This window comes from Lissotriton vulgaris, chromosome 5, assembly GCF_964263255.1.
Source record: "Lissotriton vulgaris chromosome 5, aLisVul1.2, whole genome shotgun sequence".
Classification (NCBI taxonomy): domain Eukaryota; kingdom Metazoa; phylum Chordata; class Amphibia; order Caudata; family Salamandridae; genus Lissotriton; species Lissotriton vulgaris.
In genome coordinates this window covers 362,691,850-362,714,046 of record NC_141693.1, presented here as the reverse complement: position 1 = coordinate 362,714,046, position 22,197 = coordinate 362,691,850, and the positions used below count along the sequence as shown (strand labels likewise).

General features: G+C 44.0%; 1 protein-coding gene across 1 annotated transcript in view; it reads left to right on the top strand.

Moving 5' to 3' along the window:
* The window catches only part of LOC147710906 (chloride channel protein ClC-Kb-like), a 237,394-nt gene that overhangs the window by 105,117 nt on the left and 110,080 nt on the right, over nt 1-22,197 (top strand). Inside the window, exon 12 of the mRNA XM_086921682.1 lies at nt 1,051-1,120. Coding sequence (XP_086777808.1) covers nt 1,051-1,120 — 70 coding nt within the window. The remainder of the gene's footprint in view (nt 1-1,050; nt 1,121-22,197) is intronic.

Below are 22,197 nucleotides of genomic sequence, written 5' to 3'. Positions count from 1 at the left end.
TGACAGATATCCCATTGTCATATGTTCAATGCATGGCCCATTGTATTTTCCTTATGTTAGACTATGCACCATGCTGGCTGCATTTGTGTTGCGCACATTACTATATACACATGCTTATTTTTGTGCCACACTGTACTTTCACACAGAACTTGCAGTTGTTTTCGAGTTCTGTTCTTTCCTGGGATTTTGTCTGAACACAGCAGACAAGGTCAAACAGCAATGTCCCTTATTATTTCGTTATGGTCAGGAACTATCACCTAGACACAGCACATGAGCGCATCTGTTTGTGAGTATATGCTCATTGTCAAATGCAAATGCAAAGTAATGTAACACACATAGAGAGACGTTTTTGAGAGAAGATCAAGGCTGTACATGAGATAAAGAGTGCCCATCTGTGTATGCTAAGGTATTGGGTCTACTACTACTACTACTAATCCTAGAGATCTTTGCTGTATAAACATTCCGCTTCTGTAAGGGGGAAGGGGTTAGGCATATCTGTCTTATGATATGACAGGGCTTTTCATAATATATGTTTTACTGACTATGCTGACTGTATTTTTGCTGGCCATTTGTTTCATAATTGTGGCATAAATACTGCATTCTAGAGCCCAATAGTTTAAATAAATATTTCAAACTTCTTTTGTGTCTCCGTTATATCTTATTGTGGATGAGTACGAGTGTGTGAGCTAAAGCGGGTGTCCTGTTACAGCGATCCCTGAGAGGGTCGGGAGTGTTGTGTTCTGGGGTGTGAATTCACTTGTCCCTCTGGGTATGGTCAGGAGGGCAGGTGAGACACAATAGCTAGTCGGACTGGGGCTCATGGTACTGAGGTGATATGGTGACTCAGTCCCTATCTACTAATGTTCTATGGGGCCAAGCATAGTTCGTACACCTTATTACTAGTACCTTAGGATGCAATGCACTTGAAATAAGGCCACTCTGGGTCATGAGTAGACCTTCAATTGCTTATTGCCTCTCCTAAACCTACCCATTCCCTTTGGTCAAATACAACTGATATAATTTGGCTCATTTTCTTTCTTTCTCTGTCAGTTCTGGATGCTCACATTGGCTACGACGATGCCCATGCCAGCCGGCTACGTCATGCCAGTTTTCATCTATGGTGAGTACCTCATTTTCCTGGCCATTACTGCCACCATGTCCAGGTCACTCAAATGTTCTCTTAAATAACCTCAGTGGAATTATGAGATCTGTGGTAATCTTAAATAGATAAGAGTGTTAGCGCACACCTTTGTTTGAGTTGTACTCGACAGTTTAAAATTCACTAATCTCGTACGCATGCACACCAGTTGTGGGGTTGCCAGCCCCATTGAAATACAATGGTGAACGAGTGAGTCTTCGCTCAATATCTGGATGCACTGCGTTAATTAAATGTATTCACATAATCTGATCAACCAACAGATTTATACAAATTACTTCAAAACATTTTTTAGTAACCCTATTTGTGGTAATCTGACAGATCTCGTATCTATTTGTGGTAATCTGACAGATATCGTATCTTGTCCCCAGAAACAACACCTCCTAAAAGCAGGAGGAGCCTCCCAGTGAAATGGTGGGAAGAATTATTGGAGGGATTGCGACCAGATTTATTGATTCAGCTGCCAGTTCCTTCTTTCATATGGGATCCTCAGGGTCAAATTTATAATCCCCAGTAACTCCAACTCCCCATGTCTACTGATGCTGTGGTATTGGTAAATCTTAGCAGGTGGATGTACCCTGAATAGCTACAGGGCTTTAATATTGACGACAGTTGTCTGGAGAGTATCATGTCAAGTTTTTGTGGATAATACATGGTGGCACCAACAGTACTCAGTGGATGAATGTTCCCCCTTCCTGAACAATGTAGCATGTTTTTAATTTATAAGTCTCTCCACCAACTTCCATTTGTTGATGGATGACAAACATTGGACATTTTGAAGTCCTTTCCTACTTTTCAGGTAACAACCAAAGGGACAGGGTGTTTTAAGAGTGCTGGGCATTAACATGGAGTACCTGGGGGTTCCACCTGGGAGCATGTATGTAGTAAAGGGTAAAAATTTGATGCACTATGCTTGGGATGGGTGCACCCATAACCCATGACCAGCTTACACTCACAGGGCCCTGTCATGTATTTAAACACTCACCAAATGTTTGCCCACTTAGTGAGGGATGGTCTGAGCGTAGACATCATTTAACGTCTGAGCAGCCACTCAACACGACCTAGATCTATTTGATGCCCTCAATCCCAAAGCCATAACCATGTGTGCAAGCAGTTAGTAATATTATTGCTGGTCTCAAAACCGATTGACCCTTCTTGGAAATATGTGATTTGAAATCAGTTCACACTTTAAAGGTCAAGCTTGGCCTGCAGTGCCTTCTTGACAAATAAGGATATTAGTGAGGTCCTTGACCCAATCAACCTACTTTTATGACATTTCATACACTTCCAATGCAACACTATCATTGTCAAAACAAGAGAACCCCACAGAGTAGTGTCTTTGCTAAGAGGATCACCAGCATCAACGCCACAGGTGTAACCGATACAACGTTTGTTTGACTACCTAGCCAAGCAGTGTATCCTCAGTGCTGACACTGTTCTTGCAATAATAAGTAAGAAACAGGGATACAATATCATGTTTGTGGATGGATTTATATATCTGACTTTACAAACTCAAAACCTTTCCCTGAAGATCATGTTTCCTGGGGATTGTAATCTTTGATTTGACAACAAAGGAAAACTTCCGCCCGCCACCGACTCGGAATCGGGACCGACTGACTCGCGGTCAGCAGTTCCAATGCCGCATTATGATGTGACCGAACACCGTTCGTTCGGATTCCTATTGTTTCCTATGGGAGCATGTGTTTCGCCCGACAACCGTCCGTAACGCAGACTCCTATGGGTAAATGGGATGTGTGTGTGTGTAAACCCTGCACCCTTTCGCAGGCACCACACAGTGCAGGGTTTTACAGGGAGTTCCTTAGATACCCTCTCGCCCCCACCCGGAGGCTGCAGGTTAAAGACCGGGGTCCCCAAAGTCGCTTTCCAACAGCCTATTCATGTCCTACAGGCCGACGCAAAAAAGGCTGTTGGAAATCAACATCGTAATCCCAAGGTCAGAAACCCTGTACATAGGGATGTACAATGTCATTCTGACCATCGCGAATACTCTGAGAGCCGGTCCGAACCAAGTCAGAATGACCGCGTGGTTTACCTTCTGACCGCGAACATCATAATTTGTCCGGCGGATTATAAACCAACAGAGTCGATGGGGAGGGCTCTGACACGGTGGATGAGAATCCGACTGTTGGGAGGAGACTTTCTGCCCGACATCATAATCGGCCCCATAGTGTACAACCAGGAATCTCTGTTGGTCTATGAACCTCTCAGAATTTCCCATCAAAGGGCATCCATATTCTCAGTTAAGTCTTTCCACCTAATTTCACATCTACCAGATCTGACAGGGAACCTGCTGAGATCAACTCAATGCATGCTTCATACTGCGATTCTGTGGATTATGTACAGCCTTGTCTCAACCCCTGTCCGGATCTTCAGCAAAGTATATATGGACCCTTTAACAGTTTAAAAACACCGCTGTATATCCCACATTTGGGGGTGACCCCCAAGCAGCTGTTCAACAAGTTTAACTTTCAAACTAAAAAAAGTCCTCAAGGCATTCCTTGATGGGCTAGAAAGCCTGCACTCCCTAATATATACTCAAACTTATGTTTGCCATACATCAATCCATAAGTAATCTAAAGAATCTCTTCCATGTATGTTACCCTTAAACAAACACCAGATCTTTCATCTGATTGAAAAATTAATTGTCTTTGTCATTACACAGTTGTCGTTGACATTTAGTCAGACTCCCCAGGATGTTGGAGCATGGATTTGGACATTTTGCAGCACAAAAATGAACAATTTGTGGAACACTATATATTGTGTTTTTTGCGAAAATGTTACTGCATTACATTTTTTGTCAACAAGTTTTTCCTATTCATAAGTTGTGATTTAAACCAATAGTCTCCAATATAAATATGTTCTAAGTGCTCACTGATGACACCTTCAGTCAGTGCAGGCATTTTAGGCAAAGACACCTTGGAGCTTGTTTACAAGTCCCTGGCGCCGCCGGTACGTCACTTTTTCCCACATTAAAAGTGACGCACCGGCAGCGCCAGGCACTTGTAAATAAGCCCCTTTATATGTTGAAATCGTACAGTATTTTCATTTACATGAAGGCTGAAGTGACTTAGAGAAGAGGACTTTGCAAACTGCTGCAGAGTTCACACCTGAAGATAAGGACCATAGTATTTGATTCTAAGGGCCTCACAAAATACAATGGCCCACCTCTGTGGTTTCTTGGAGTTTCTCTAGATTCCTGGTTCATATTTAATAGCACAGCAGAGGTGGAGGAAATGTAAGGGATGGCCTGTCAACCAGAAAAATACAGTAGCATGGTAAAGTTATCGTCCTTGGATGGACAAGTGGGGATGCAATAAAAAATCCTTCTGCAATTTCTTTTTTGTTACCAAAGTGTATGTCAGTCTTTTTTTTTCTCACTGAAAGTGTATTTTTCACTAAATAGTGTCTAATGCCTAATGACGAAATGACCGAGACCTAATGGTTATAAAATGACTTAAGAATTTTTATAGAACACATGGAGGTCAGTGTAAACGCAAAGCAAAAACGTAAATGATGAAATATCTTTAGCTGAGTGGTATAAGAATATTAAACTCCTGGGCATGACAGAGTGTCACTTCCATAATCCTCTGTCACACCAGAGAAGCAATGCAGATTTTAAGATGACCAGAACGTCATGTCAGCTGAGATTTAAGGACCCAGCAAGTGATTTACCCGGGCCAGAACTTTGCCTATCTGTCTCTGTTCTTTGGAGGCTACCTGTGAGTTCTACTCCTGTTTCGACTGGAGATGCTTTAAAAAGATCCACAGCACCCTGGTGTTCACATGCAGTTATGGCATTTGATGAAGCTTATGAGGTGGCCAGAGACCTGGTCACTGTTCTAGTGCTGTGAGACAGAGTCTATAGCCCCCTTCATTCTCCTAAAAAGCGACATGCACAAGTCACGCCCACACACAGCGCCTGATTCACAAAGGTACACCTGGACTTTTGGTCTAAACGTAGAGCAAACATCTACGTTTACAACTTTGGGAATTCACAAAGGGCATTTACGAGTGCTATCTTTATGTCCTCACTCCGCCTGAGTGCAGACATAAAGATAGCACTCGCAAATGCCCTTGTGAATTCACAAAGTCGTAAATTTAGACGTGTGGTCTAATTTGAGACCTAGGGGCCCATTATGATTGTGGAGAAGTGTGGCTCAATGGTTGGAGCGGCAGACCCTGATGCAGAGGTTTAGCCCGGGACCAGGGTTCAAATCCCCGCCTCGGCGGGTCTTGGGCTCAAAATTCCATGGACCTGATAATTCTCGCCTCGGTGCCTATTCCAATCATTGAGTCCCACTCTGCATCTCTGGGCAATAGCTTGCTTAATCTCCACAACGGCCCCCACAACGCTAAGGATGCCTGGCCTACACCTTGGGGGTGCCCAGGAGTGGACGCCTCACAGGGAAAGCCAGGATGGGTTCCACAGCAGTATTCGTACAAGCTCCTTGAGACCCTTGCGGGTGAGTAGTGCGCTATACAAGTATCAATTTACAATTTATTATGATGTTGGGCGGATTGCCCCCACCAGGCTGGCAGTGGCTACCACCAGCCTGGCGGGGGCAATCCGCCCGACATCCGCATTTGTTTTCCCCCCCGCCATATTAGTATGGCGGGGGGGACCTCGGCAGACGGAAAGACCGTCCACCGCTTTTCCGCCCCGGTCGCCTTCGTCTATCAGACACCGCCAGCCATATTATGAGGGGCAATTGTGGATGCCTTTCCGTGGCGGCAATGCCGCCACAGAAAGGCATGCGGAGAATCCCTGTGGGGGCCCGTTGCGGGCCCCCATGGACTCCGGGGGGGTGGGGGGTGCACATGGGGGGTACCTATGGTACCCCCCAGCAGTTCCATGCACAGCATGGCAGGCACCGCGCGGTGCCTGTCATGCTGTGCATGGAAGTGCACAGCATGCTTTCCTGCCATTGTGGCAGGCGGTGCTAAGTGCACCGCCCGCCACAATGGTAGGAATGCGAGATGCGCCCACCACTGTGGCGGGCGCATCCTAATGCAGCCGACGGGACCCGCGTCCTTATGGTGGGCGGTCCCTACTACCGCAAAGATGGCGGGCGGACAAAGTCCGCCCGACATCCTAATGAGCCCCCAAATGTCTAAGTGTACTTTTGTGAATCAGGCCCTGTGTGTGCGCGTGACTTGTGTCTAACTTTAGACCAAACGTCTACGGTTTCCTTTGTAAATTGGGCCCCAAGACTTTCAAACAGATTATCAAACAGCACAGTATTCCCCCCCCCAACACACATTTTGTTTATATCGGTCTAATCTCATGTAATTTCTGGCATTTTAATTTATGCTTTTTACACTAACTACCCAAGATTATATGCCACGTTGCATAATTGAGATTTCATTAAAAATCCTTTCGTGGGAGCCTGGGAACAATACGAATGAACAGAACTTGAGGACCTATTGTTCACATCCTGTGCAATTTTGGGATAATTATTAGACTGAAATGTGTTCTCACATCAAAAACAAAATAGCGCAAAAACCTGGGCCACCACTTCAAGTATTAACAGGTTATTTTGTGTATTATTTTTGGACATTTCACGGAATTTCTGTGAAAGAAACTTCTCAACATTTGCCCGGGACTAGTTTTTATTGTGAAAACTGAGAGCACAGTGAGCCATTTACATTATCTCACAAAGATATATATATACTGATTCTCTCTTCCTACTAAAAAGAGGGGCAACTTGTGTTAGTTTCAAAGCAGAGCGGAAGGGTGGAGATTGTCTTGTCTTATTGTTTTCCCCCCAGCTGTGGCAGGAGCGCATGTCATTTCGACATTTTAGTCAGACATTTATATGTTAGCTAGAGAGTAGAAGTCAACCACAGAGCAGGAGTCAACCACAGAGCAGGAGTCAACCACAGAGCAGGAGTCAACCACGGAGCAGGAGTCAACCACGGAGCAGGAGTCAACCACGGAGCAGGAGTCAACCACGGAGCAGGAGTCAACCACGGAGCAGGAGTCAACCACGGAGCAGGAGTCAACCACGGAGCAGGAGTCAACCACAGAGCAGGAGTCAACCACAGAGCAGGAGTCAACCACAGAGCAGGAGCCAACCACAGAGCAGGAGCCAACCACAGAGCAGGAGCCAACCATAGAGCAGGAGTCAACTATAGAGCAGGAGTTAGCAAAGACTTGACATGAGTATAGAACAGATCAGTTGATTTAGTCTAACCTCAATTATCAACTCTGCCATCTTGGCTTCCACTTGACTCTGATCCAAGGTAGAGCAAGAGTTCCCTGTAGCAATGGAATGACATTTGCACCCTTAATGACTTCTCATATTCTCTCTTCATGCTACAATTAGTTGTGAACACACAGCCTGTCCCTCACACCTTCTCTACTACCTGATGTCACTGCTGAGAAGATGTGCAGAAGCTCCTTCCAGATGTTGCTCGTAGAGGCTTGAATTTGGAGTTGCAGACGCACTGTGCAATCACGAGCAAGCTCTGGTGTTACCTGATTTGAAACATTACTGGGCCTCATTTTAAGATGCCCTATTCCAAGGCTAAGAGATGAGTGACTCTTTCCTCAACAGAGAGGCAGTAAGCGAGGATTGGTCCCTCAAAGTCATCCATAAAAACCTCTAGACTAAAGGGAAACGACCCACCAAATGTTTGCGGTAAAGTTTTCATTTATACAATAGCACTTTTGAGCCTGATGAAACTAGTGATATGGGTTGGCATTAAAAGAAAGTGCTAGATAGCCAATTAATGCAAATACATGGTATAGAAAGCTAAGAACAAATGTTTTTGCCGTCACCATTGCAACAAATGTGTCATTGATTGCGTAAAGCTGGGAACCAGAGACTCTAAAAGAGCCAACAACTGTCTGAAACTTAAGGGTTCTATTTTGGGGCAGACCCCGCCTGTGGTTTGAAGCATCTTTGAGAAACATCCTTCAGCAGACACAATCAGGTTTGAAGTGGCACTGGGGCATGGTGTACCATGTTATTCTGAGTTTTTGCTTGGAATCGTTGAGGGCAAAAGATGATTGTTTGTGGAATAAATATGACATTCTCAAAACCTTTGGTTCTGATTGAAAGCATTCCATCCCGAGATGCAATTCGGGAGAGAGAAGTAGAAGGCTTCAAAGATCACCTGAAGTTTAGGTTTTCTTCCATGACCACCGCTAGGATATTATTCGGATTGGTAGCTGTAATGTTGTAAATATCAAATGTGTTTATGTTAGCGTTAGGTGTGTATGTTGTGGAAAGAAAGCGGTCGTCCATGCAGTAGATTTTTGTGCTAGCAAAGCAATGTAGCCTGTCCCCTTTTTTGTGGCACGCTTGCTTCTAAGTGATGCTCGACGTGTTGATATATCACATATTTTCAGGTATTTCTGGCCTGTAAGGTCTATTTAGGAAGTGAATTGGCAGGGAAGGTTCAAGAACATTTATTGCAAAACTAAATTTTCCAATTTCTGATATAAGACCATCTAAAAGTTGGAGATCCTATCACATTGTGAAAATGTGTTGTTGGAGACATAATCATGGGCAAGGTTGTGTTTAACAGTTCAAAACAAAGTTTATTTGGGCTAAATAGTCCTTAAATATTTAAAATCCCCACAAAAGCAACACCTAAAATCACATTTCATAATAAAAAGTTTCATAACATTCACATATTTATAATTCATTGATTCTTCCAGCATTCCGTATAACGTACCTATAGCGTAAGCTGTGTCTAAATTGCTCATCTCAGTTAGAAGATCTACTGCTTGTACCCTGTTTTTAATCCCACACTTTTCAAAAATTGGGCATAAAATCTCTTTCCGTATATCCCAAACCTTCTGACAATCCAATAAAATATGTAGCGTATCACACGTTGTACCCAAGGTACAGACACATTTCCCCTTGCTATAGATCATTCCTCTTTTTACCCCGTTGCTTGCATAGCAAGGGTTAACACTAATTCTTAACCTTAGTAATTCTCTTCTTAACTGATGACAGGGTAGTCTATCCATATAAGGAATATTATGTTAAATTTGCCACAAGTTAATCATAAAGTGTACAGATTTTTTCCCCAATAGATAGTCTTGGTCCTGGGCTTGAGAAATTTCACTCACCAGGGCCCTGAGTTCTCTCTTGCCCACCTCAATTTGGAAAGTAAGTGGGGACACAGTTTGATCCTCATAATTCTACAAGTTTTAGCGATAGTTTCTCTTTTCCCTTTTGCCCATGTTAGCTCACTCTTCAATATCTCGTTTCTACACCACTGTGAGATTGTATGATTGGTTGTGTTTATTGGGGTAAAGGGTTAATGAGGAAACCCCTCGCTGTTGTTTGCTATGGGGTTGTGACTAGTCATTTTTAGGTCTCGCGACCTATCAATGCGCGCAAGCGCATTGAGCGGAGCGAGAATTCAAGTGCTCAAAATGCTCGTCAAACCAAGGGTTTTGTTTGTGCGGTTTTCTTTAAGTTCACGTGGTCAAACAAGCACGCGCATCAGCCTCCCTCCCTCCCTCCTAATTGCATTTTTTCACGGCCGCACAGCACATCAAAGGGCTTCTACCAGCGTGTGCTGTGCGGCTTGTCCTCCCCTAATTAATCATGGCTGGCCGGTGGCCGGCCGTACTTTCAGTTTCCCGGCCGCTCTTTTTTTTTTACACCTTTAACCCTTTCCACCCCCATCCCCCAACTGTTCATCTGCTTGCTCCTTCACTTGCCACAATCTCTTCCTCTCTTTGTCGTTCCATGTCAGTCGCTCTTCCCAGCAATTATGAGATGATACCTTCTGCAGTTTGTAGACTGCCCTGTACCCGTTATACTACAAATACCCGTTCCTTCCCCAGAGGTGCCGCCTTCTCCCGTTCCAGAAGCACACTTCCCTCTTTTCCACACAGAAGCAACTCTCCCCCTCCCTCCATAAACTGCACACTCCCCTATCCTCAATGAGCCAAGTATTTCATTCTCTTACACTAAGGGCACTTTTCTATCACCCACAAGCAGCGTGCGGCTTTCTCCCCTACGAAAAGTGCACCCTCCTCTGTCCTCCATGGGAGGGACTCTTCCCTCTCCACTTCTAGATGTAAACTCCCCATAAGAAATGTACAAAAGACAGCACCTCAGGCTCTCCAACTCTCTTCGCCACTCTGCTGAAATTCCCTCCTCCCCCTTAATGAGATGCTTACTACTCTCCACCACAGAAGCAGACAGAAATTAGGCATAACCGCAGGAATAATAATGCCGTATTGTTGGACAGCTGAACGCTGATACTGACACTTTGTGGAGGAGGGGCAGCATGTTCTGTGTGCCTGCTGTGCTAGTAAATGGGGATGTGGCATAATGGCTAGAGCGGTCAACCACGAAGCAGAGGAACCAGGTTCGAGTCTGGCGGGAGGCTCAAGCGTCATCACCCCCATCCCCCAACTGTTCATCTGCTTGCTCCTTCACTTGCCACAATCTCTTCCTCTCTTTATCTTTCCATGTCAGGCGCTCTTCCCAGCACTTATGAGATGACACCTTCTGCAGTTTGTAGACTGCCCTGTACCCGTTATACTACAAATACCCGTTCCTTCCCCAGAGGTGCCGCCTTCTCCCGTTCCAGAAGCACACTTCCCTCTTCTCCACACAGAAGCAACTCTCCCCCTCCCTCCATAAACTGCACACTCCCCTATCCTTAATGAGCCAAGTATTTCATTCTCTTACACTAAGGGCACTTTTCTATCACTCACAAGCAGCGTGCGTCTTTCTCCGCTACGAAAAGTGCACCCTCCTCTGTCCTCCATGGGAGGGACTCTTCCCTCTCCACTACTAGATGTAAACTCCCCATAAGAAATGTACAAAAGACAGCACCTCAGGCTCTCCAACTCTCTTTGCCACTCTGCTGAAATTCCCTCCTCCCCCTTCATGAGATGCTTACTACTCTCCACCACAGAAGCAGACAGAAATTAGGCATAACCGCAGGAATAATAATGCCGTATTGTTGGACAGCTGAACGCTGATACTGACACTTTGTGGAGGAGGGGCAGCATGTTCTGTGTGCCGGCTGCGCTAGTAAATGGGGATGTGGCATAACGGCTAGAGCGGTCGACCACGAAGCAGAGGAACCAGGTTCGAGTCTGGCGGGAGGCTCAAGCGTCATCACCGAATCTTCTCGTCGAAAATGAATCTGTCCTTGTGTACTGCAACTAGTGCTCATGTGATGCGCTCTGATACCTTCACGTAGAGTTCGATCTATATAAGAAATGCAAAAAATAAAAATGCTATACAATTATGGTTAGGGGTGAGGGTAACTGCAGGTTATCCTGGGTTGTGTCGAGGTATTTTATAGCCCTAGGGCAGATGCATTTTTTTTGTTGCAATTCCACATAATTTTTTTTATCACCGACGACGTGGCTCTAGTCTTCTCAGTGAGAGCTCATGGGTGACACTAAAACTCAGCAGGGGCCCCTAGCGGGGAAACAACATCGAAGCCCATGAAGAAATGACACAGTCATTCCCCTAGCGCCTAGAGGGTACACTTTGGAATGTGTGGGCAGGTGTGGTTGTCTATGGTTGTCAGTATGCACAAAGCAGGTATGCCACTGGCTGTGTGGGTGGGTGAGTCGGAAGTCTCCCTCTGCTGAGTCTTCTGGGGGGCATAAGTTCGAGGTCAGGCGGCCCTCCGGGGAGGCTGGCATTTTTACCATGTTCAAAGGCGTGCCCCTGAATTTATACCTAGAAACTGAGACTCAACCTTTAATTGGGACTGTACTCGATTGTAGGTAGTTAAAAAATGTATTGTGTAATTTATATGATACATGCAGCCTCACTCAGCCTCACATCCTCACCCTCACACACTCTCACCCTCACACCCCCTCACTCACCCTCACACCCCCTCACTCACCCTCACACACTCACACACCCACTCACACTCACCCTCACACCCCCTCACCCTCACACCCTCACACCACTCAGTGCTACAACACATATGTGTGTGTAGGTGCAAATGCAATGTTCTTGGATTTTCATCACAATAAATTACACTGAACATAATCTTCACAAAATTTATTTACAAACGTTTAAGCTATTGCCATTATAAATTACAATAACTTTTATTTAAGTATTAATTATTTACAATTGAAAAGCCATTGTTATTTGTAATATGAATACATCTAAGTCACGTGAATACAACACATATTGCATTACAAATGCTATAGGTGTCACATTTGCGAAAGTTAAAACTATTGACATTGTAACTGACAAAGCTATTAATTTTGCTATTTTCAAAACCAACACATAAATTAAAAACGTGTCATTTACAGTGTCATTTACAATACAATACAATACAATACAATACAATAGGTGTCACATTTGCGAAAAGTTAAAACTATTGACATTGTAACTGACAAAGCTATTAATTTTGCTATTTTAAAAACCAACACATAAATTAAAAAAGTGTCATTTACATTGTCATTTACAATACAATACAATACAATACAATACAATACAATACAATACAATACGAATCGCTCAAACTTTCCTAATGCGAAAAGTTAAAAGTATGGGCATTGTAAATCACAAAACAAAAAAATAAAATGTCATTTAGAAAACCAATAGCTCAAACTTTCCTACTGCGAGACCTATTGGCAACGCCAGTGCTTGTTTCTTTGCCCTTTAATCACAGCATTGTAGCTATTAAAACATGTTAACGGTCTGTTTTTAAGTGATGTGTCCAAAATCCCAAGAAAATGAGCCGACGTCGGTGCTCGAACTTTATCCCATTTCCAAAGTTAGGCCACATCACCTCTCTCTCACCAAGTAATAAACAATTGATTAACATGAGATTAAAAACAAACAAGCCTCGAGTTCTTGCTTTCATCAAATGGAGGGAGCAGTGGGGAAGGGGGAAAATCTGACTGTCATCTTTGGCAGCCTGTGGCGATACCTGCTGTGCTAATCTGTGCCAGCAAGGCTGCCCAGGGGTAGGGGAGAGGCCAAATGGAATGGAGCAGTACGGATTTAATGCTTCATCCCCTATGCAAGATCTTCGTCAATGTTTTTTACATGTTGCAACATGGCTTAAAGTTTTTTAAAAAGCTCCATGACATGCTGGAATTGACCATGACATAGCATTTTTTTCATTTTTACTTAGTCATGTTGCACATCAGCCCGCGCTGTTGTACTACAAGTTAAAAAAAAAACAAATACAGTGGGGGGGGGGGGAGGGGGTAAGAGGGAGTCAAGCAACACGAGGGCGAGTAGTGGGGTGTGGGACAATGGACAGCAGGAGGAGTGTAGGGTACAATAAACAGCAGGGGATGTACACTCCCTGACCTCATGTCCACTTATACAGTACATAAGCACTGGATGAGTGTAACAGGAAAGCGCTGATCATTTAAATCCCTGCTCTGAGAAGGATGTTCTTCGCTATCCAGTTTCATTTTGAAACCACTATGGAGACTTCCTTTTCCAAAGCAGTGTTTTTCTTATTTGCTCGGATGGGTGTGGGAAGTGTCTACACTCCAACTCGTGCATCTTCACAATCTGGCTATCCTTAGATTTCTAGAGTAAATGTTGGCTAAAGCAGATCCCAAAGCTGCCCCAAATGAAAATAGTAAATCCGATTTTCATGAGACAGAATTATGCGATTTCACTGCGATTGGCTTAAGGGGGTGCTAGCTTTTTCACATATTCTAATGATACTGTAATAAGAAGACTTCATGGAAAGGAGGTAACTTATGTAGGGATTATTTTCACATAAGACCGTCATCAGGTATAGGTTTGTGTTTCCATACATGGTGCGCCAATGTTAAGCACTTGATGTAAATAGCATAGTGTTTAATTTCACTCTGTGTGTGGTTTGTTTACAGTTCGACAAGTGGAAAAAAAACAACAAGGGGGGCAGAATATCGAGTGGTTAATGATCATAGTTTACCCAATGTCAGTTGCCAGTAGCTCATTCATGAGTGATATTCCTTACATTCTAGCCAGTGGCGGCTCCTCCACTAAGGCGGAGGAGCATCGCCCCCTGCTCAAAAAGGAAAAATAAAATGACCATAATGCATCATTATTATCATTTTATTTTTCCTATTGCAGTCAGCGGCTCTGTTTCAAGCGGGCGGGCAGGGTCAGAGCAGGGGAGAAGTGGGTTGCACTTCCTAAGAGCGCATTACTGTTTGGTCGGCCCTCCAGGGCTTTAATGCACAGCCTGGTGGGGAACATGCGCAGGCTCCCTGTTCCCGTCTGAGCGCGGACCACGGCGCTCAGACCAAGCACAACACTGCATTGCAGCCTTGTGATTGGCCTAGGGGAGCCTGGGAGCCAGGGTGCTCCCTGCAGCTGGGACTGAAGACAGGAAGAAAGAAGAGAACGGGGAAAGACGGCAACAGGCCAGTCGGCCAGCCGGTTCCAGGTAAGCGTTTTTCTTTTCTTAATCTCACCCCCCTCCCCCACTATCCTGTCTGGTAGCAGCCGCTACTAATTCTGGTACTTGCAGTGCTGCCTTTGTTTACATGTTGCAGAGTAGCATAGGTGGTTCTGCAACATTGCGTAAAGTAAAAATAAGGGCACTCCCATTGACCGTGTCACAGCGTTTAAAAAACAAAACTTTTAGCCATATGTTGCACAGCAGCCTGTGTGACTGTGAAACATGTAAAAAAAAACAGTGCAGGAGGGTTGGTGCGGGTCAAGCAACATGAGGGAGGAGGGTGGTAAAGACCTTGGAGAGAGGGAGGTTTGGGTGAAACCACAGGGAGCGGGAGGAGAAGGAGGACGGGGTGAAGGAGAGGGACTGCAGACACATGCACTCCCTAAGAGTGCATGCCGGGGAGTAAAAAAAGAAGCATTTGCAATGCAATAGGTCTCGCACTTACGAGAGTTTGGGCTATTGGCATTTACAATGCCCAATAGCTCAAACTCTTGCAAATATGAGACCTACTGCATTGCAAATATTTTTTTGTGACAAAGTGCCCCATGTTGATCTTTCATGTTAATGGAGGCCGCCCCGCTTTTTGGAGACACGTCGCATCTAAAGAAAGGGGCGTGGACAACATTAAAGTGAAAGCGTGGCATGGGGGCCTTGACAAAAAAGCACCTGTTTGTCAAGTAGACAAACAAATGCCTTTTTTTGTAAAAGCGACCCATGCCGTGCTTTCATTTTAATAGCAGCCGCGCACCTTTCGTTAGACGCGGCATGTCTAAAGAAAAGGGCATGGCCTCCATGGGCGCTAGTAAACAAAAAATAAAAATAAATAAGCATGGCCACTATATTAAAAGTGGACCGCCCTGCTAAAATAAAGAAAGAAAGATACGCAGACGCTATATTTAAAGCGGACTGCCATTAGTAGTTAAAGGGAAAGCGGTGGCTGCTGGGACATAGTGGGTGGAATAGGGGCAAATCATTGAATAGAATAGTGCTCACAGCCACAATAAAGTAGACAGTGTAATAAGACAAGTAAAAGGTCCAGTCGGTATGGGAGGTTACAAATGCAAACAAGGTGATACCAGGGCGGGACTAACAAGCCTATTCAGGAATGAAAAGCAAAGATTTCGGAAGGACGGTAACAGGAGCCAATTGAAAGGATGGGTGGTATATGGAGCAAGCTTCACATCCCTACCTCAATACAGCATGCCTCGCAGAGCAGCTCATGCGCTGCAAGGCTCTACCTAAAAAATAGTTCCTGAGGCTAGCGGAAGGACACTGGGCACAGGAAGCTGTACTTGGTCCATGAGCCATGGCAGGGTTGAAGACTCCACACAGAAGGAAGCTGGAGGCGAGGAGGAGACGCTGACCAATAGGAAGGAAGGAAACAAGAGTGACGTGGCAGTGAACCAATGCTATATAAAGGAAAGTAATGGGCGGGCTCTAAGCCCATTTTAAGATCTTTTTATTTCTTTAGAAGAGAATTTGCAAGCACAGCACAAGCGCTGTGCAGGTGAAACCTACAAAACTAAAGAATAGGTCTCCATGTGGTGTACAATTTCCTTGTTCGCTTCTGTGGAAAAGTACAAGGAAAAAAGAAAAATAAACAAACACCACCATTGTTTTATTTTTTACATCAGCTTTTCTTAAAATTGTGGGCATTGCGGGAGTTAGCACATTTTGTGGCTAAACTATGTTTTACTATATTGCGAAAAGCGGAGGAATCTGACGATTGTTCATTATTGATGCTTCTCACCCTATTCCCCATGCGGGTGTTAGATGGTCGTCAACCGGCATACACTTTTTACATCTGAAACATCTTCTGCTCTCAGGGAGTCAATAAGGACTGTTTCAACTATATACTGTCCTCACATCCACATTCCATTTTATCGCTCCAACCACACATTAGGAACTTAAACATTGGCCAACATGTTGACACTGTTGAAAACCCTGCACTTTAACAAGTTTGGTGTATAAGACGATCATATAATCTTTTACATATATTCATAAAAAATTTACTTTTGAATGGGATTTAAGGTGGATGCAGGTGTTAAGTCACTACATCACAAAGCAATACAGAATAAGCGTAACCTTAGCTCGCGTCCGACGGTACTCACTTATCTCCCACACCACTGTAGTCACATAACCTTCGCTTTCCTTCAGCCTGAGCTTTTAATGGAATTTAATTGTTTTTTTCATAGAGATTTGGCTCTAAAAATGGTGCGAGCTGTCCTGCGCCTTCTTCCCCCTCATGTTTTATGTGTGAGGCAGAAGGTGGGACAGCAATCAGGAGTTGTATTACATTAAGTGCCCCAGTGGCACAACTGGTGTTTGCGCCTGGACTGCTCGCCCCTGGGGCACTTTGATATTACAGAAGGGGGCGCTGACGCTTGTGCGTCCCCTTCAGTAATACTGATAGCTCTGGAGCACTTAAAGCGCCAGCGCTACCTTCAGATGGCGTCCCCTCATTTGCATAGGAGCGTGCCCTATGTTAATGAGGACATTCCTTTGCCTCTGCACCCAAGCCATATCACAGATGCCTGCGCAGATGCAAAGAAGCTCTCAGGGAGTGCACTCACAGTGTGCCACCTTCTAGGTGGGGTACTGTGAGTGCACCCCCTGAGAGCAGCCCTCTGGAGGGGCTAAAGGGGTCCTATGAACCCCCCAGACATCACCTTGCAGGCGGGTGCAGCCACTGACTGCACTCACCTGCAAGGGGATCTCTAATTCCCTTTAAAATTGCAAGGGGTTCCGCCTGCACTGTAAAAACATAGAGCGGCTGCAGGCAGCCAATCCATTTTTTCACATGAATGCGCTGCCCCAGGGCACCCAAAGTTTGTGACTGCCCTGGGGCAGCGCATTAATCGTAATAAGGCCCATTTTCATTGTTTGCGCTCGGTGCACTTATTAAAACTAATGAAAATGCGTAATGAAGCCCCTGGTTGACTGCTTCCCTTTTCACAATGCCTGCATGGTGTCGGGCAGCTTTCACCTGGCTCAGCCTCATTGCTATAGCATTATAGGGAATGCAGTGCCCGGTTCCTGACAGCCATGGTGCCACATGTAGTTGTCTTGGGCTCACAGTTGCACCCTATGTATAGGGGACAGGCCGAAAATGGAAAGGAGTTTGAATGAATCAATCCTAGGCAATTTCAGTCAATTTGTTATATGTAACACAATAAACAAAAATAATAATAAGCTTAAAACAGGGAAAAGCAAACAACGGAAAAATTAGGAAGCAATGTATACATTTTCTTTAATCATAATAAAAATTACATAAGATTAAAATTTGTGTTGGACACACAATAAAAATGCATAACAATTTAAATCAATTTTACAGAAAGAAAAAAGTGGCAATTTTATATTCTTAATCTATCATATTGATATGATAAATTAAGAATATAAGATTGCCACTTTTTTTAATCTTATGTAATTTTTATTATGATTAAAGAACATTTATACATTGTTTCCTAATTTTTGCGTTGTTTGCTTTTCCCTGTTCTAAGTTTATTATTATTTTTGCTTATTGTGTTACATATAACAAATTGACTGAAATTGCCTAGGATTGATTCACTCAAACTGTATTTCCCTGTCCTAGGAATTGAAAAATATTTACTATTCAGGGGGTCCTTGTTTTTCAAATTTGTTTTCCCAAAAAAAAAAGGAGACATGCCCTTTTGATCCTTTGAGCTCTTTCCATTTTAATCTATATTTTACACCAGTGCTATATAAAGCTTTTCTGTTCTCACCAGGCAGTAGATAAAAAAACTCATCCATAACTAATTTCAGAGAATTCACATTTCAGCGCTAACGTGTGATCAAATCGCCTGTGCTTGAGGATATTCATAGTCGTGCAAAGAATTCCCTAATTGCTGTAATGTGATGTGATGTAGCATTAGTTGTCACCTTCTTTATGACTGTTAGCTGAGGTTATAGCATGGCAAAGCCTTCATTTGTTACTCTGCTTCAGTCTTTTTATTTCTCTGCCTGCAATTCCCACCTTTCTCCTTTCCTTCTTTCCTTCTTTCTTTCTTTGTTTCTTTCTTTGTTTCTTTCTTTCTTTCTTTCTTTCTTTCTTTCCTTCTTTCTTTCTTTCTTTCTTTCTTTCTTTCTTTCTTTCTTTCTTTCTTTCTTCCTTTCTCTTGTTTTCTTTTTCTCTTTCTCTATCTATCTATCTCTCTGTCTTTCTTTTTCTTTCTTTCTTTCCCCATTATCTGTGTCTCCATTCGCCTGTCTCTCTGCTTATCTATGTCTATCTGTCTTTGCCTGCTTTTCAGTCTCTTTTTTTGCACCTATACTTCAAGTTCTCACTTCTTTTCTTCCTCTCCACTTTTTTCCTGACTCCCATTGTTCCCATCCTCCTCTGACCCATGTAGAGTCCCACTCCCCCTACTTTAATCTTGCAACCATGCTCTCTGGTCTAGTGTCCAAACTCTTGCATATAACATAGGTGGATGTGTCACGCTATATGATATACATAACCCCGTAGCGGGCGGCACTAGGTAGTTACGGTTAGGTCAGCTGTTCCATCTGAACTTTTTTTTGTGTTGTTAAAAACGTTGGCACCATTTGACTAATCACCACGAAACTTTCGTAAAAGGTGCTACTTTTCAACTAGTTTGTGCATGGGACATTTTGGGGTGATCTTCCAAGCAGGGGCCGAGAAAAAAAGGGAGATCCCAAAACGCAAAATCACCATGCATTTTCTATAGACGTCTTTAGACAAGACTACAGCAAAAACTGTTGAACAGAATTACACTAAATTTGGCGGGAAGCTTGAACTTGGTACTCAGATTTTGCCTTTTGTGATGTGGTGTAAATCTGTTCAGACATTTCTGAGCATTTAAGGTTAAAAAATAATTGTATATCTGGACGGTTGGGTCCGCAAGAGACACAAGAGACTCTTGTGGGAGAGTCAGTTTGAAAATAGAGTGTTCTGATTAGCCAAGGGAGCTTTAGTTCCCTAGGGCCATCTCGCTCCTGCAGGAGTCAGACTCCCACAGAGGTGAGTGCTATGATTGGCTACCAGCAACTTGAGAAAAATGTTGCTGGAAGCCAATAAAGGACTCAGAGACTTCATATGTAATATTGCATTTCCCTATGGAGATAGAATGGGTAAAGCCCTTTGATACATCTAGTCCTTCGTTCCCTGTCCTGAACATGTTTATAAATACAATTATAAGGGGGCATGTTAGGGATACCCTGACCACCTAGGCTCCATTGCCGTGGACCCAGAGAGATCCACCCCCCCTCCCCCCCCGGCCCAAAAACAAAAAAGAATCTGCACAAATTGTCGGTATCCCGCTGGACTCCCACGGGATCGTAAAAATAACAAAAAAAACAAAATGGGTGCCGGGGAAGCTTGATTTTATTAATAGGAGTGGGGCACACTGCCCTCTCCCATAGCCTTTACAGGCCCCTGGAGCCCACTTCTGTGGCTGAAATTAATATATTTGGGACGGGGGACGCATGGTCACCCTCCCCGAGCCATCAGGCCCCAGAAATCCCACAACTAGGGCCGAAAACATTGTAAATGGGGAGGGGGCCGCAAAATCCTCTCCTCAGGCCATGGCAGGCCCAAACATTTTCAAAATTGGCTCCAATAGGGGTGCTCAAACCCGGGGCTAAAATTATTCAAACTGGGGATGGGGGGCGAGCGCCCCCCCTCGCCAGGTCTCTAAAGCCTCTAAAGCTGGGGTGGCCAGGGCCTTGGAGTTCCCCCTGTGCTCCCCAACTAGTATATGGTGGGTGCCCTGGGAGGGCACCAGGGCACCCACCTTTAACAGTGCATGCCCCGGGGGATGGGATCCCCAGGGCCCTGGTGCTTGGAGGGGCATGCTGCCCCCCTCTCCTTCAATTTAAAACAAGCATTTACAATGCAATGGTCTCGGCATTATTAAAGGTAGAGCTATTGGCATTGCTCATGACATTTTTTTTCATTTTCTTTTTTTTTTTACACCTAAATAAATGGTATTGTCATTTACAATGGCAATAGATGAGCATTAGACAGTAGTAGAGAGTATTCCCGGACACAGAGCCACACACACACACACACACACACACAGACAGACAGAGCCACACGCACACAGACGGCTCTGTCTGTGTGTGTGTGTGTGTGGCTCTGTGTGTGTGCGTGGCTCTGTCTGTGTGTGTGTGTGCGTGGCTGTGTGTGCGTGGCTCTGTGTGTGTGGCTCTGTGTGTGTGTGTGTCTCTCTGTGTGTGTGTGTGTGTGCATGGCTCTGTCTGTGTGTGTGTTTGTGGCTCTGTCTGTGTGTGTATGTGTGTGTGTGGCTCTGTGTCCGTGAATACTATCTACTACTCTCTAACGCTCACCTATTGCCATTGTAAATGATAATACCATTTATTTATGTTTTTTTTTTTTAAATGTCATGAACAATGCCAATAGCTCTTCCTTTTATAATGCTGAGACCATTGCATTGTAAATGCTTGTTGTTATCTACAATTAAGAGAATTTTTGTCACGTCTTTCTTCAAATTAAATTAGTATGGATAATAATTTGTCTTTACAGAGATTTATCAAAGTATCAAGATGTGGCTATAATCATACTTTTTGTTCAGTAGTGATGAGCCAGAAGAATATGGCTAATAAAAGTGATGTCTTGTCTGCTAGTCAGTCACACAACTTGCATTCTAATGTCTCTGTCACTAATATAAGGCTTACCAATCAGCTCGCTCAGAACATCTTAAACGTCTCCAAGATTAAGACTCATTCCTTTAAAAACGTTGTATGATTTATATACTCCAAAACATAAATTCTTCGGGACTCCGCCCCTCACTGCTTCGCAGTGAGAGCTACGGTCCCTCGACCTAAAAAACCAAGTAAAACAAACCCACATGGCGCACTGACAAAGTATAGCAGCTTTAAGTTTGGTGTAAGAATCAACATTTTATACTATAGGGAACCTGCTGATGTTTAGCAGGGGAAATCTGTAGGATTATTATCGTACTATGCAGATCTTGGTGCGTTATTCACCAAAACAGCCCTGTTAGTCAGAGAAAACTCATAATAGGCATTATATATAGCTGACGCGGGTATTGTTATTTATACGGTGTGATGAAAAGTGCTTTCACTCCTGATCAGGCCCTTAGAGTTTGTATCAGCCTATTATTTGTGGAGAGCAACACCATCCTGCCCTTGGTCTAGTCATTTCCTCTGTATTGGTGGAAATGGCTTTCACTCAAACTAAGAATGGGAGCTGATAATAGGGTCCTGAGGGCCAGCATGGAACCGAAGGGTGCTACAGGTGATACCAAACCAACCCACCACTCTTTATTTCTTTAGTGTTTAACTGAAAGGTCATACAATTAATAAAACCAATTCATATAAAACGATCAGTAAGAATCCATTATTTGATGCAATTTATTAAGAGTGCAATTTACTAAGTCCACGTCTTTGTTACTGAAACAGTATAGCAGCTTTAAGTTTGGCGCACGAATCAACACGTTATACTGTAGGAAACCCGGATAAAAAAGGAGCAGCATAATGAAACCCCAAACCATATGATCACCTACCTCGGCTTCATAGACTGGAACTGGTGTCCTACAAACACACACACGCACGCACACGCACACACACACTCACGCACACACACACACACACACCCACACACGCACACACTCACGCACACACACTCTCTC